This window comes from Rattus norvegicus, chromosome 11 (genome assembly GCF_036323735.1).
Source record: "Rattus norvegicus strain BN/NHsdMcwi chromosome 11, GRCr8, whole genome shotgun sequence".
Lineage (NCBI taxonomy): Eukaryota > Metazoa > Chordata > Mammalia > Rodentia > Muridae > Rattus > Rattus norvegicus.
Window position 1 is genome coordinate 50,947,154 of NC_086029.1, and position 16,342 is coordinate 50,963,495.

Here is a 16,342-nt window from a genome sequence, read left to right on the forward strand (position 1 = left end):
TCTGATGGCGAGGCAAGCGCAGGAACCCAAGCAACAGAAACCAAGACTACATGGCATCATCGGAGCCCAATTCTCCCACCAAAGCAAACACGGAATATCCAAACACACCAGAAAAGCAAGATCTAGTTTCAAAATCATATTTGATCATGATGCTGGAGGACTTCAAGACAGACGTGAAGAACTCCCTTAGGGAAACACAGGAAAACACAAATAAACAAGCAGAAGCCTATCGAGAGGAAACACAAAAATCCCTGAAAGAATTCCAGGAAAACACAATGAAACAGGTGAAGGAATTAAAAATGGAAATAGAAGTAATAAAGAAAGCACAAAGGGAGACAACTCTGGATATAGAAAACCAAAGGAAGAGACAAGGAACTGTAGATACAAGCATCATCAAAAGAATACAAGATATAGAAGAGAGAATCTCAGGAGCAGAAGATTCCATAGAAATCATCGACACAACTGTCAAAGATAATGTAAGATGGAAAAACTACTGGCCCAAAACATACAGGAAATCCAGGACTCAATGAAAAGATCAAACCTAAGGATAATAGGTAGAGAAGAGAGTGAAGATCCCCAGCTCAAAGGACCAGTAAATATCTTCAACAGAATCATAGAAGAAAACTTCCCTAACCTAAAGAAAGAGATGCCCATAAGCATACAAGAAGCCTACAGAACTCCAAATAGATTGGACCAGAAAAGAAACACCTCCCGTCACATAATAGTCAAAACACCAAATGCACCAAAGAAAGAAAAAATAATATTAACAGCATTAAGTGATAAAGGTCAAGTAACATATAAAGGCAGACCTATTAGAATTACACCAGACTTCTCACCAGAGACTATGAAAGCCAGAGGATCCTGGACAGATGTCATATAGACCCTTAGAGAACACAAATGCCAGCCCAGGTTACTGTATCCAGCAAAACTCTCAATTAACACAGATGGAGAAACCAAGATATTCCATGACAAAATCACATTTACACAATACCTTTCTACAAATCCAGCCCTACAAAGGATAATAAATGGTAAAGCCCAACACAAGGAGGCAAGCTACACCCTAGAAATAGCAAGAAACTAATCTTTTTGCAATAAAACAAAGAGAAGACAAGCACACAAACATAATCTCACCTCCAAATACGAAGATAATAGTAGCAACAATCACTATTCCTTAATATTTCTCAAAATCAGTGGACTCAAATCTTCAATAAAAAGACACAGATTAACAAAATGTATATGCAATGAGGACCCAGCATTTTGCTGCCTACAGGAAACACACCTCAGACAAAGACAGACACTACCTCAGAGTGAAAGGCTGGAAAACAACTTTCCAAGGAAATGGTCAGAAGAAGCAAGCTGGAGCAGCCATTCTAATATCAAATAAAATCGATTTTCAACCAAAAGTCATTAAAAAAATAAGGAGGTACACTTCACATTCATCAAGGGAAAAATCCACCAAGATGAACTCTCAATCCTAAATATCTATGCTCCGAATACAAGGGCACCTACATACATAAAAGAAAACTTACTGAAGCTCAAAGCACACATTGCACCTCACACAAAAATATTAGGAGATTTCAACACCCCACTCTCATCAATGGACAGATCATGGAAACAGAAATTAAACAAAGACATAGACTAACAGATGTTATGAAACAAATGGACTTAACAGATATTTATAGAACATTCTATCCTAAAACCAAAGGATATAGCTTCTTCTCACAACCTCATGGAACTTTCTCCAAAATTGACCACATCATCCATCATAAAACAGGCCTCAACAGATACAGAAAGATAGAAATAACCCCATGCATCCTATCAGACCACCATGGGCTAAAACTGGTCTTCAATAACTATAATGAAAGAACGCCCACATATACGTGGATGTTGACAATGTTCTACTCAATGATAACTTGGTCAAGGAAGAAATAAAGAATGAAATTAAAGACTTCTTAGAACTTAATGAAAATGAAGGTACAACATACCCAAACTTATGGGACATAATGAAAGCTGTGCTAACAGGAAAATTCATAGCTCTGAATGCCTGCAGAAAGAAACAAGAGAGAGCATATATGAGCAGCTTGACAGCACACCTAAAAGCTCTAGACCAAAAAGAAGCAAATACACCCAGGAGGAGTAGAAGGCAGGAAATAATAAAACTCAGAGCTGAAATCAACCAAATAGAAACAAAAAGGACCATACAAAGAATCAACAGAACCAAAAGCTGGTTCTTTGAGAAAATCAACAAGATAGAAAAACCCTTAGCCAGACTAACCAGAGGACACAGAGAGTGTGTCCAAATTAACAAAATCAGAAATGAAAAGGGAGACATAACTACAGAATCAGAGGAAACTCAAAACATCATCAGAGCCTACTACAAAAGCCTATATTCAACAAAACTTGAAAATCTTCAGGAAATGGACAATTTCCTAGACAGATACCAAATACCGAAGTTAAATCAGGAACAGATAAACCATTAAAACAACCCCATGACTCCTAAAGAAATAGAAGCAGTCATTAAAGGTCTCCCAACTAAAAAGAGCCCAGGTCCAGAATAGTTCAGTGCAGAACTCTACCCGACCTTCATAGAAGACCTCATACCAATGCTGTCCAAACGATTCCACAAAATTGAAACAGATGGAGCACTACCGAATTCCTTCTGTGAAGCCACAATTACTCTTATACCTAAACCACACAAAGACCCAACAAAGAAAGAGAACTTCAGACCAATTTATCTTATGAATATCGACACAAAAATACTCAACAAAATTCTTGCAAACCGAATCCAAGAGCACATCAAAACAATCATCCAACATGATCAAGTAGGCTTCATCCCAGGGATGCAGGGATGGTTTAATATACGGAAAACCATCAACGTAATCCACTATATACTGAAAGATAAAAACCACATGATCATTAGATGCTGAGAAAGCATTTGACAAAAATTCAACACCCCTTCATGATAAAAGTCCTGGAAAGAATAGGAATTCAAGGCCCATACCTAAACATAGTAAAAATCAATACAGCAAACCAGTAGCTAATATTAAACTAAATGGAGAGAAACTTGAAGCAATCCCACTAAAATCAGGGACTAGACAAGGCTGCCCACTCTCTCCCTATTTATTCAATATAGTTCTTGAAGTCCTAGCCAGAGCAATCAGACAACAAAACGAGATCAAAGGGATACAGATTGGAAAGGAAGAAGTCAATATATCACTATTTGGAGATGACATAGTATATTTAACTGATCCCAAAAGTCCCACCAGAGAACTACTAAACCTGATAAACACCTTCAACAAAGTGGCTGGGTATAAAATTAACTCAAATAAATCAGTAGCCTTCCTCTACAGAAATGAGAAACAAGTTGAGAAAGAAAGTAGGGAAATAACACCTTTCATAATAGTCCCAAATAATATAAAATACCTCGGTGTGACTTTAACCAAGCAAGTAAAAGATCTGTACAATAAGAACTTCAAGCCTCTGAAGAAAGAAATTGAAGAAGATCTCAGAAGATGGAAAGATCTCCCATGCTCATGGATTGGCAGGATTAATATAGTAAAAATGGCCATTTTACCAAAAGCGATCTACAGATTCAATGCAATCCCCATCAAAATACCAATCCAAATCTTCAAAGAGTTAGACAGAACAATTTGCAAATTCATCTGGAATAACAAAAAACCCTGAATAGCTAAAACTATTCTCAACAATAAAAGGACTTCAGGGGGAATCTCTATCCCTGAACTCAAGCAGTATTACAGAGCAATAGTTATAAAAACTGCATGGTATTGGTACAGAGACAGACAGATAGACCAGTGGAACAGAATTGAAGACCCAGAAATGAACCCACACACCTATGGTCACTTGATTTTTGACAAAGGAGCCAAAACCATCCAATGGAAAAAAGATAGCATTTTCAGCAAATGGTGCTGGTTCAACTGGAGGTCAACATGTAGAAGAATGCAGATCGATCCATGCTTATCACCCTGTACAAAGCTTAAGTCCAAGTGGATCAAGGACCTCCACATCAAACCAGATACACTCAAACTAATAGAAGAAAATCTAGGGCAGCATCTCGAATACATGGGCACTGGAAAAAATTTCCTGAACAAAACACCAATGGCTTATGCTCTAAGATCAAGAATCGACAAATGGGATCTCATGAAACTGCAAAGCTTCTGTAAGGCAAAGGACACTGTGGTTAGGACAAAACGGCAACCAACAGATTGGGAAAAGTTCTTTACCAATCCTACAACAGATAGAGGCCTTATATCCAAAATATACAAAGAACTCAAGAAGTTAGACCGCAGGGAAACAAATAACCCTATTAAAAAATGGGGTTCAGAACTAAACAAAGAATTCACAGCTGAGGAATGCCGAATGGTGGAGAAACACCTAAAGAAATGTTCAACATCTTTAGTCATAAGGGAAATGCAAATCAAAACAACCCTGAGATTTCACCTCACACCAGTCAGAATGGCTAAGATCAAAAACTCAGGTGACAACAAATGCTGGCGAGGATGTGGAGAAAGAGGAATACTCCTCCATTGTTGGTGGGATTGCAGACTGGTACAACCATTCTGGAAATCAGTCTGGAGGTTCCTCAGAAAATTGGACATTGAACTACCTTAGGATCCAGCTATACCTCTCTTGGGCATATACCCAAAAGATGCCCCAACATATAAAAAAGACACGTACTCCACTATGTTCATAGCAGCCTTATTTATAATAGCCAGAAGCTGGAAAGGACCCAGATGTCCTTCTATAGAGGAATGGATACAGAAAATGTGGTACATCTATACAATGGAATATTACTCAGCTATCAAAAACAATGCCTTCATGAAATTCATATGCAAATAGATGGAACTGGAAAATATCATCCTGCGTGAGGCAACCCAATCACAGAAAAACACACATGGCATGCACTCATTGATAAGTGCCTATTAGCCCAAATGCTTGAATTACCCTAGATGCCTAGAACACATGAAACTCAAGACGGATGATCAAAATGTGAATGCTTCACTCCTTGTTTAAAAGGGGAACAAGAATACCCTTGGCAGGGAATAGAGAGGCAAAGATTAAAACAGAGACAGGAGGAACACCCATTTAGAGCCTGCCCCACATATGGCCCATACATATACAGACACCCAATTAGACAAGATGGATGAAGCAAAGAAGTGCAGGCAGACAGGAGCTGGATGTAGATCTCTCCTGAGAGACACAGCCAGAATACAGCAAATACAGAGGCGAATGCCAGCAGCAAACCACTGAACTGAGAATAGGACCCCCGTTGAAGGAATCAGAGAAAGAACTGGAAGAGCTTGAAGGGGCTCGAGACCCCTTATGAACAACAATGCCAAGCAACCAGAGCTTCCAGGGACTAAGCCACTACCTAAAGACTATACATGGACTGACCCTGGACTCTGGACTCTGACCTCATAGGTAGCAATGAATATCCTAGTAAGAGCACCAGTGGAAGGGGAAGCCATTGGTCCTGCTAAGACTGAACCCCCAGTGAACGTGATTGTTGGGGGGAGGGCGGCAATGGGGGGAGGATGGGGAGGGGAACACAAATATAGAAGGGGAGGAGGAGGGGTTAGGGGGAAACCAGGAAAGGAATAACATTTGAAATGTAAATAAGAAATACCCAATTTAATAAAGATGGAGAAAAGTAAGAAAATAAAAAAAAAAGAAAAAAAATTGTGTTCAGAAACAGAATTATCAACAGAGGAACCTCGAATGGCCGAGAAGCACTTAAAGGAAATGTTCAACCTTCTTAGTCATCAGGGAAATGCAAATCAAAACAACTCCGAGATTACACCTCGCACTATTCAGAACAGCTGAGGTAAAAATCTCAAGGGCCAGGCAGACAGCACATGCTGGCGAGGGTGTAGAGAAAAGGGAACACTCCTCCAGTGCGGCTAATGCTGTTATCCACCGGCTTGCTATCGTCTCTCCAGCCCCATGCCACCTTTTCTTCAAACAGAAAAATTTAAATGCTTTTTAGTGAAAATTTAGAATTTACTAAAGCTCTTAATAGCCTAGGAAAGTTCACGTATTGAATATTTTATCATGCTAACTGGTCTCTAACTATGAAAATATTTTGGGGTCTTGGCGATTGCTCAGAGTTCCAGAGCATGTACTGTTTCCACAGACCCCTGTGCTCTGTTCTCAGCCTCCGTGCCAGACAGTTCATAACTGGCTGTGACTCAACTCCAGTGATCTGAAACCCTCTGTGGCTGCCTCTGCACTGGTGTGTGTGTGTGTGTGTGTGTGTGTGTGTGTGTGTGTGTGTGTGTGTGTGTGTGTTTGTGTGTGTGTGTGTGTGCGCGCGCGCAAGCACACACACATAATTAAAAATCTTAAAAAATTATTTTAATTTGATGCTCACAGTCACACATTGATACTTTCTTGGTTCATTCTGATACGTTACCTTAGAAAAGGTGTTTAATAAAACACAAAAGATTTTACCTTAACCTTACTAGGGACCATAGATTGTACCTGAAAAAAATACAGAATGGAAATTCTTTAAATTAATTAGGATTTAAACTGAGTCAACAAAAAAAATTGAACTACAAAGGGTTCAGACAGAGGAGATAAATTACAAGTTCTTAGTGTTTTTCAAATATTATTGGGTTACACTTATTATTAAACTGGTTAATACTTATTGTTAAATTAACTACTCAAGAGTTAAATAATTTGTTTCAAGCCCTGCAAAGTGACTAAACTTTAAATATTCCACAAAAATTTACAGCTGAAACAGAAAGAGAATTGGCCCGGGTACACTAGAGATCACAAGATGCCTGTGTGGACAGATTAGACCATAAGCATGACTATTTTAACCTCACTCATTCTCCTATTGGAATAATTTTGCGAAGATTTAGAATTGATTTTTTAGCATAAAAACAGACTAAAAGATTAAAAACCTATGTAGAAAAAGTTTCTGAATTATTAAATGCAGACTAAGACTTTGTCAGTTGACAGGAATTGATCCAACAGATACTGTAGTTCCATATACAAAGGCTCAAATTACAAAATTATGGATGATTGATGATAACTGTTGGGCAGTTTGCAGTAATTACTAAGGAAATATTAACAATAACTAGACTTCAGTTTATAACTAAGTATCAAGGACATAGTGCTTTTGCCTCCAGATAGCTAAAAAAAATTACCAAATCCTTTGAGCTTTAACATTTAACACTGATGAAAATAAATTAGGAATGGCAGGTTATAAATCAGGGATCATAATTAAAGTAGTTCAAAATCTCTATTCTGTTCTAAATCTGAACTATATAAAATTCTTATGATATTAGGTTTTCCTGAAACTCTCAACATAATTACTGATTCTCAGTATGAGAGGGAGTTGTTTTACATATAGAAACTGCTGAATATTTTTCTGTTAACTCAGAATTAACCTTGTAATTTATGGAATTGCAACAGACAATTAGAGAAAGGAATTACCCATTGTATATAACTCATAATCACTCTCATACTGGATTGCCCAGACTAGTAATATATATGAAGTATATCAATTTTTAATACAAAATGTATCCAAAATACCAAGATTTCATGATTTATTTAATATCATGTATTAATAGTAAAGGTTTAAATAAATGTTCTCAGTAACATGCAAAAAGCTAAAGAAATTATTTAAACCTGTTTTAATTGTTCCTTTTATAATCAAATTCCTTTACCTGCAGGCAGTAATCTTAATTGTGAACAAAGAAATGAGATTTCAGAAATGGATGTATTTAACAGAACTTGGAAAGCTAAAAATATACATTGTACTATAGATACTTATTTAGGTTTTCAATGGGAAACCGCCATAAGCTCTGAAAGGGCAGATTCTCTAATCACCCACTTATTAGAAATGATAGATATGGGGATACCATTATAAATTAAAACTAATAATGCTCCCACTTATATTTCTAGTATCAAGCTTTTACATGATATAAAACATATTGCAGTTATTCCTCATAATCCTACAGGACAAGCAACTGTGCAAAGATGAAATTAAAAGTGATGCTTTTAAAACAAAAAGGGGGAATTAAATGCCTTCTTACCTTTAAATTTTTAAATGGTAATGAAACAAAAACAACAGCTGCTAAAAGGCATTGGATTATAGAAAAAATTGCTTAATTACATGATCTTATATATTACAAGAATATCTTAAATTAGAATCGAAAGTGGGGAAGGTATTCTGACAGCATCAATGTTATGTTTTTGTTTCTACAAGAGAAGAAAATTGTGCATCCCACCAAAACTAAAATTCGACCTCAGCAAGAGAGGAGTCATGGAGGACTTGGCTGCTGACATGAATAGCATGGGAGGTATTTAGGAAGGAGGTAGCCATGGAGTTTAGGAGAGAGTTGGCTGAGAGAGAGAGAGAGAGAGAGAGAGAGAGAGAGAGAGAGAGAGAGAGAGAGAGAGAGAGAGAGAGAGTTGGAGAGGAGATGGCTTGACTTTGGTTATGTTTTGTAATTGTGAGTGCAGGATTTGTTCAAGGTGTATAATGTTGAGGACTACAGGACAGTTAATGAATTCATGGGAATCCATTGGAAGTGGATGTGTGGCAGTCATTTTGGCAGAAGAAAAGTAGGAATGTGAGAAGAGATATGAGATTTGTGGGGAACCATTCATCTTGAGGGAACAGGAACCAGAGGGTAAGGAAGAGTCTTAAAAGTGGGGTGGCAGTTCCACAGGCTGTCATGTTGGTGTGACTTGTCTTTGCTGATAATGGGGGGGCTCTGTTGATGTCCAGGTTCTGTGGGATCATCTAATGCTAGGGAAAAAAATTAAGATTTTTTAAGCAGACGGTTGATCCTCCTACATGGGACAGCTTAAGAAATTGGCTGAGGAAGGAGAACAGTAGTTTGTCTGGAAAATCTGTGAACACTCCTTGTTTCTCACCACGATGCCTGTAATAACTGTACTGGTCATATGGACAAATCATACTAACTGGGATTGTATTGCTAATCCTCCAATTAACGGAGGAGTAAGTTGGGGATACATGGCTATTTTTGTGGTGACCAATAACTCTTCTTGGCTACCTTGTCGTTATGACCATCGTGGATCTTCTCAACCTGCACAGGAGGGTAAGGAAATGTAAATTATACTGTGAGAATAAAAGGAATTCCTTATTTTGGAAACGAAATTTATTGCTTAAGTATAACTTCTCAATTTGGTTATCTAGAATTGATCGTGGTACTACCCAGAATTCTTACAGAAAACTACATATACTACAAGCTTTTAGAGTTGAGGGACAAAAGATTAATGCCATTGGTTCCATAAATTTACTACTTGCAAACTGTGGATTACTAACAAGTAATCTGATTGGCTATATTGGCAGCCATGTTAAATAAGAAGTCATTGATTGATTGGAGCCCTTATGAATCCCCTTGATGACTGCGCTCTCAATCAGAATTGAAATGGCGATGGTCCAATCAAATAAAATGGTGGAAGTTGTCTCTGCTTTTAGAGACTCTATTGAGTGGTTATGTCAGACCCTCTATCACAATTTTGTAATTCTATTCAGACTAATTTGTGGAAATTAGCATGTTATTTTCACCAATTTGAAGCATGGGATGGAAAGTTGGAATTTTAATAACGATAAATCTCATTCGTCCTTTAATTTGGAACAAAATCACACTCTTATGGCTTGTATGCCATCACCTTGTTACTGAAAGGACCTGTGCAATGGCTCCCTGATGGTTACAGCATCACTGTGCAGGCTGCACTGTCTATACCTGTGTCGATTCTAATATGTCCTTGCATGTTATCTTTGAAAGCTTATGTATCTTTAGAGCAAGGCCAGCAATCTGGATACCAATGAGGTTGTCAAGGCCATGGCAAGACTCACCTGTGAAGGTGCTAATACGGAAGTTTGCTGGAAGAAAATATTAAGAATTCAGATGGTTGGGCTGATAATTTCTGTGGTCCTGGGAATCATCACATTAACTGCTATGACTACGGCAGCTGGAGTTGCTCTTCGCACAGAAGTTCGAGCTGCTGATTTTGTAAAAGATTGGCATATGCATTCTCATGAACTTTACACACACACACATACACACACACACACACACACACACACACACGCATGCGCGCGTGTGTGCGCATGCGCACACGCAAGGAAATAGTTGAAATAACTGAATTGAAACAAGCTCTAATGCTCTTTTGAGATCAGTTAGAACTATTGAGTGTGCAAATGAAATTGAAATACAATTAGAATATTACTTATTATATTACGCCTTTAAGATTCAATGAGAGCAAATGTGATAGGGAAAAGGTAAAAATGCATTTGTGAGGTCATCCCAATTCGTCTCAGGCGATTCATGGTTTACAGCAAGAAATTACAGAAATATTTCCAAAGAAGCCGCCTGATTTTCAAAGAAGGTCTTGAAGATGATGTAGCTTCATTTATTCCCATGAATACGTTTTAATACGTTTCTTGCTCTTGTGATTTTTATAATCTTTTTGTGGTGATAGCTTTATACATGTATGTATGCTGATCTATTTACCCAAAACTGTTACACGACTAGGTAGACCAAAGGCCATATTTACAACTCCATAAACTCCAACATTGTTATCCAGAAAGAAAGGGGGTGGTGTAGTGATGTGTGTAGTAAAGCCTTTGTGTCTGACATTGAGTGAAATGCTTTAGCAGTGCTTTGCTGGGTTTAGACCAATCAGTGGAGGCTGTGAAATTGTTCTGAGACTGTCTGAACCTTGAAGAAATAAATGGTGTCTCCCTGGGGAGTCTGCATAATGTACATATGTGATCTACACACAGTATATTTTATGTCCCCCTATAAGGGAAGTTTAGGATAACAAAACCAATAAGAATAGAGGTCATATCTACTTATTCAAGTAGTGAATTGTCAGCTTGAATTTCTATGCAATACCTGGGGTCCCCTCAACTAGTGTGAGTCTCTCTCACCTGAACTGAAATACCGTGATTGCCTGAACTGTTCGCAAGTCTTGATACCAGGCACCTCTATGAGTTTTGTTTGTTTTTAGTTTGTTTTCGCCATTTGTCCTAAGGAATGAAGAGCTCTCATAACATCAGACATATTTTAATACCCAGTGGATCTTTACCGTTTTGACAACATAAACAAGAAGAGTTTGTGACATGGCTTGTATAAATATGAAACATACATAAAATTGCTAGATTAAGAAATGAACTATAAAGTATTTCAAAAACACTTCTTACATAAAATGATTTAATGATAAAAATGCCTAGATTAAGAGATCCTACCTAGGGGAAAGTTATTAGTCTTTTAATTTACTAATTAAGACTTTCACACTATCATTGAAAGAAATACACTGAGACTGGGATGTAGTTGTTCTGGTGTACTGTTTGCCTAGCATTCACAAGGCCCTGGATTCAATCCCTGGCAACCCCATAAATTAGACATGAAAGCACACCACAGATAATCCCAGTACCTTTGAGGTGGAGGCAGGGGGATCGATCAGTTTAGGTCATCCTTCACTACATGGTGACTTGCAGGCCAGTCTGAGCTACCTGAGATGCTACCTCAAAACAATATTAACAAAGAAACAATAAAGCAAATTCTTATATTTAGTGTAGGTTGTTTCTTATGCCATCAATAGCTCAAATAAATAGTATGAGTCTACCTCCTATTTTCTAGGTTTTCCTTCATTGCAAATATAAAACTAGTATATTTACTAGTTGGGGTATTTTATAATAAACATACAAAGTACACAAAATCTCTGAATATAACAGCTAAAGGGTAAATGGATTATGTGTATTCATGTAGACATTTTGCATACCGATTATTGTATTTTATTTTGTACTGAATCAAAATTCTAACATGCTACTTTATAGATTATTGAGGAACTTACAAAAACAAAACAGAACAAATACTAAGAACGAAACCATACTAAGCTTTAAATCACATTAGTGTAGAAGACATTTTCTTTGCATAGGATTTACAGAGACCAGCACCTACATAAGTATACTATACTGACATTTTGAGCATTGAGTGCCATCTCACCATGAAGATGTTATAATAGGAGACCAAATCATCTCTGAGAAATTTCTGGTTTGTTACCAGGGAACAGGCAAATGATAATGAGTGGTTACTCCTAACAATGTCAACACTGATGCTGGTCGAAGTGGGCTGGGGGCTTGGTGGGTCTTTCCTGATGCTTGGTCTTAGTGCTTAAAACAGGCATTACTCAAGTACCAATGATGTAACAGTTGGTGTGTCAAGTCCAGCCACGTATAAAAAATAAGCCTACTTAAAAAACAAAATTGAAAATGGAAAGCAGAAAAAGGTGACTTATGCAATGTGATCGTATAGGGAAGAGGAACCCCTTACCCCACCGCCGCCCTTGTCTGTGTTTGGGGTCCTAATGAGATCTGTGGTCCCTGGGACTAACTGGACATCATCATCCGGGTTCATCTCATTCTGTTAGAAGCTGCTTTGACATTTTAAGACTGTTGGAAATCTCTTTCCAAAAGACAAGTTTCCCTTATGGACGTCCTCCTTTCCTTCCCTCCGCCTGATACTCCAGGGGAAACTCCCTTTTTTTTTTTTTTTTTATTTCAGAGGCTGATGCTGACAGACAAGCCATCTCTGGAAATACCTCCATACCTGTCGGGCTGCTAACAAAATATGCTAACGGCCAGCTCTCAGCATATGCCCTGGAGTCTCTGTTGAGAGCTCTAGTCGACATTTCAATGTAACATTTAACGCTTCCCATTTTGAAGGTACATCACCTCCGGCAATTCTAAGGGAAGGGGTGATTTAATCTTTTTACCGCTCTTCTCAACCCGAGGCTCCGTATTGTAAATTAGCTATGCCTCTGGCTATAAAGCACTGACTAATAGTGATTCGGGTCTTTTTTCGAGCCCATGGGCTGAGAGACGCGAAAGGTAACGCTGCAAACGCAAACTGGTTCTTTAGCTGGGGAAAGCACTCTAGCCGTTGTGGAGCAAGCCCACAGCTTCCGCTCCGCCTCTCGCGAAACCAGAGTCTCCGGCGAGATTTCGCTAACTACAATCTCGCGAGAACGGAAACAGGAAATGTCAGGCAGCCGTGGCCTCCAAGCAGGACCCGGAAGTGTGGCGTTTCTTTGTGTTCTTCGGCGAACTCTTAAGGAATAACTGTAGCTTGCGAGCTCAGGCGGGACCATGCTGACTCGGGTGAGGACTTCGGCGGTCGAGCGTCCAGGACTGAAGCCGCCGAGAGACAGGGCTGACTGGGATGGGGCCCACACTGCCCAAAGCCCGGAACCATGCTGAGTGTGGTCCTGGTGTTTCTCCTGTCCGTCCGCTTTCACTGCAGGATCTGGCCCCGGGGCTGGCGCTGAAATGCGGGTGACATTGTTCTCGGCCCTAGGTGCACCCGAGTGATGAAGGGAGATCCAGAAAGTCAGGGCGATGCTTATTTCCGTAACTAATATTTTTTTACGTTGACGGCAAGGTTGCCGAGGTGATATATATCTATAGTGTTACTTAAAACAAAACTTTTATGACTTCTGAATTCTTAGGATACATTCCCATCTAACCTGTGCCTTACTCTTGGGTAATTGCCACTTTGAGAAACACCAGTTTCATAAGTAGGTAGACTATGGATGAAGTAATTTTGTTACAAGTAAAGAATTGCTTCCATGGCAGGAACTGACATTTTAGAAAACATTTCTTTAAAAGCAGGAAGCCCCACTCCTGATTACCTAATGGCAGTAGCTTGCTGAGGCCGCAGGAGGGTTAGTTTATAGTATGGCTTTAGGGTATGGCTCCACGCACCCCTGTGTGTAGTAACAGCACTAATTGGTCCAGAGTGGATTTTTTAAAAGGATGTGAAGTTGGAAGGGGAACTTACAGGGAGTCTGGGCGGAGTTAGAGTGGTGTGGGAGCGTGGTTATCAAAATATGTTGTCTACATGAATGAAATCCTCAAGGAATAAATACAGATATAAAAAATTTAAGGGCATGTAAATGTCAAATTTCAATAAACGTGTGATATCACAGTGTGTTGTCAGCAATTTTTTTCTTATCGTAGCTGAAAGCAAAATCAGAGGGGAAGCTTGCAAAACAGCTATGCAGAGTTGTGCTGGATCAGTTTGACAAACAGTATTCGAAAGAACTTGGGGATTGCTGGAGTAAAGTAAGGTCAGTATGATTCATCCCTTGATATTTTGTGAGAGACCAGTGGAAGTATGAGGTAAATACCTCCTTGGTGAGAGCGGTCCAGCAAGAGCGTGGTATATATTTTACAGGTAAAGGAATCCCTCTCCTGCTTGAGCTGTAGAAATGAGGGACAAATCAAAAACAGAAGACATAGTGAAAGTAAGGTTGAATACCTTCTCAATTTTATCTGTAAAATGGGAATGTGCTATATTTTAAAACAATGCTGTAATAAAAATCCTAACTTTGGAGAATTCTAACGTTGTGAAATTCAGAAGATAACAAGTCCTTAAAGTCAGTGTTCTCTCTCTTGGCTAAAAGTCAGGCTTTATTGGGCAATTATGATCACCATTACATCTGTATCTGGAACAGGTGCACATGGACAGACCAATCTAAAAGCTAAGTGGCCTTCATGATGGCTGTGGTTCAAATGGTGGGGAGGGAAGGCAGTTGACGTTAGGTTGGTAGATTGTGGGTTGTCTTTTGACCTCCATGCTTAGCCATACTCTATCCCTGAAATAAATTCAACAATTTCTAAAGTGACAAATATGACTTGTGTTTCGGTGAGTTTTTGTTTTCGATCAGAATGGTAGTGAAGAGGGTTTTGTATGGGATGCATGATTGGTATATATGATACCCTCTAGAATACAAAGACAATATAGTCCTGTCTAGTTTACATAAGTCTGTTCATGGGAGAGGTACAAGGGAGGGGTACCTTAAACATTCCAGAAACATGCATCAATAATAGGGCATTTTATTTATTGCAGTGTGTGGGTGCCAGTGAAAGCCACTGGTGACTTTGGAATTAACTTGGCAAAAGGACCAGATATTCAGGGCTGAGAGAAGGTTGCCAATCTGTTTTGTACAGCTGAGATGAAAAAGTGGGATGACTGGATAGTCTGGAACTTAGACAATAATGTTTCAATTATACCATCTCTTCTGAGATGAACTCAGTAGGTATGTCTTTTCATAGAACAACTTAAGCATATTTTGGAACAAAGATGAAGTCTTAATAAACTCAAGTGGGTCAAAGATGATTTTAGGACATTAAGATATTTAGGGGGGTTGGGGATTTAGCTCAGTGGTAGAGCGCTTGCCTAGCAAGCGGAAGGCCCTGGGTTCAGTCCTCAGATCTGGGGAGGAAAAAAAAAAGATATTTAGGAAATAAAATGAAATGGCAACTATTATTTCAGCAATGCTACGTTTTCTATCGAACCGTGAATAGTGACATATATAATGAATTCATGAGGATTTTAATATGCAAAGGTATTCATTCATATGAAATATCTAAAGAACCACACACTTTCCATTTTTAGGTTTTTACGTTCAAATGATACCTACTTAAGTACTGTGTTTCTGGTTTTTCTTCTGGGGCTGTAGCATAGAGTTAAAGTAATCTGCCTAAATTTATTTAGCTGGTTAGTAAGTAGAGTTGGAAGTTCTGCCCACTCTGAGTCCCGATCTCCACTGCTGACGGTACTATGCCTCATACCTGGCATGTAATTAAGCATACTTGGGTGATTTAAAACAAAAGATTTACAAGAAGTATTTTTGTCTGGTCTTTTCAGTCACTTGGCTATTCATAACCTGTGATGAGTTGATTTTTCTACTTCATATACCCAGAAAGGTTTATAAATTACTATATGACCCTGAACAAAATGACCAGTGAACCTTAAAGCCATGTAATTAGCTGTGCCTTCTGCTCTACCTTTTTGGTAGGATTTCATGGTAATGTTTGCATAAGCATGTACTAAATTTGCCATAGGCAAAATAAAACTTTCTCAGAAACACAAACCATGGAAGGTAGCCTAGGGGAAATAGGAACAGAATTACATGTTTGTTTTATAGCTATTTGCAAACCTAATGTTATACTTCATTTAAGTACTTTTACTATCAGCATTCTTCTCCTCCCCCTCATCTAGAAGGAATTCACATTTCTCAGATTTTTGCAGCAGTGGGCAAGGCTTGGTTTCACGGTTTCCGTAATTGAGCATTTGCTGTACTTGCTTCCAGCGTGGTCCCTTCAGGGAAGAGTGTAGCAAACCTTGGCGTTTGCAGCCATGTGATATCATGTTACACTATGCAGTTCTTTTCGGACTGAGTGCATTGCTTCTGTTTTTGAGCAGTTACTCTTAGTTCTCCTGTTCAGGATTCTCTAGTGCATGTTATTACTGTCTGGTAAACCCATGCTGCT

The 16,342-nt window shown here is 38.7% G+C and overlaps 1 protein-coding gene across 8 annotated transcripts in view; it reads left to right on the forward strand.

Moving 5' to 3' along the window:
* The first annotated feature begins 13,033 nt into the window (after positions 1 to 13,033).
* Nsun3 (NOP2/Sun RNA methyltransferase 3) overlaps positions 13,034 to 16,342 on the forward strand; it is a 102,180-nt gene continuing 98,871 nt past the window's right edge. For 3 of the 8 annotated variants that reach the window (XR_010055930.1, XM_063270215.1, XM_063270224.1), the window contains exons 1-2: positions 13,034 to 13,165; positions 14,024 to 14,133. Coding sequence is in view for 3 of the 8 variants with exons in the window: in XM_063270215.1 (XP_063126285.1) it covers positions 13,154 to 13,165; positions 14,024 to 14,133 (122 nt within the window). In the remaining 5 variants the exon portion in view is untranslated. Of the gene's footprint in view, positions 13,166 to 14,022; positions 14,134 to 16,342 lie in introns of those variants that run through there. The other 5 variants (XM_063270219.1, XM_063270223.1, NM_001427314.1 and 2 more) reach the window with 4 other exon arrangements.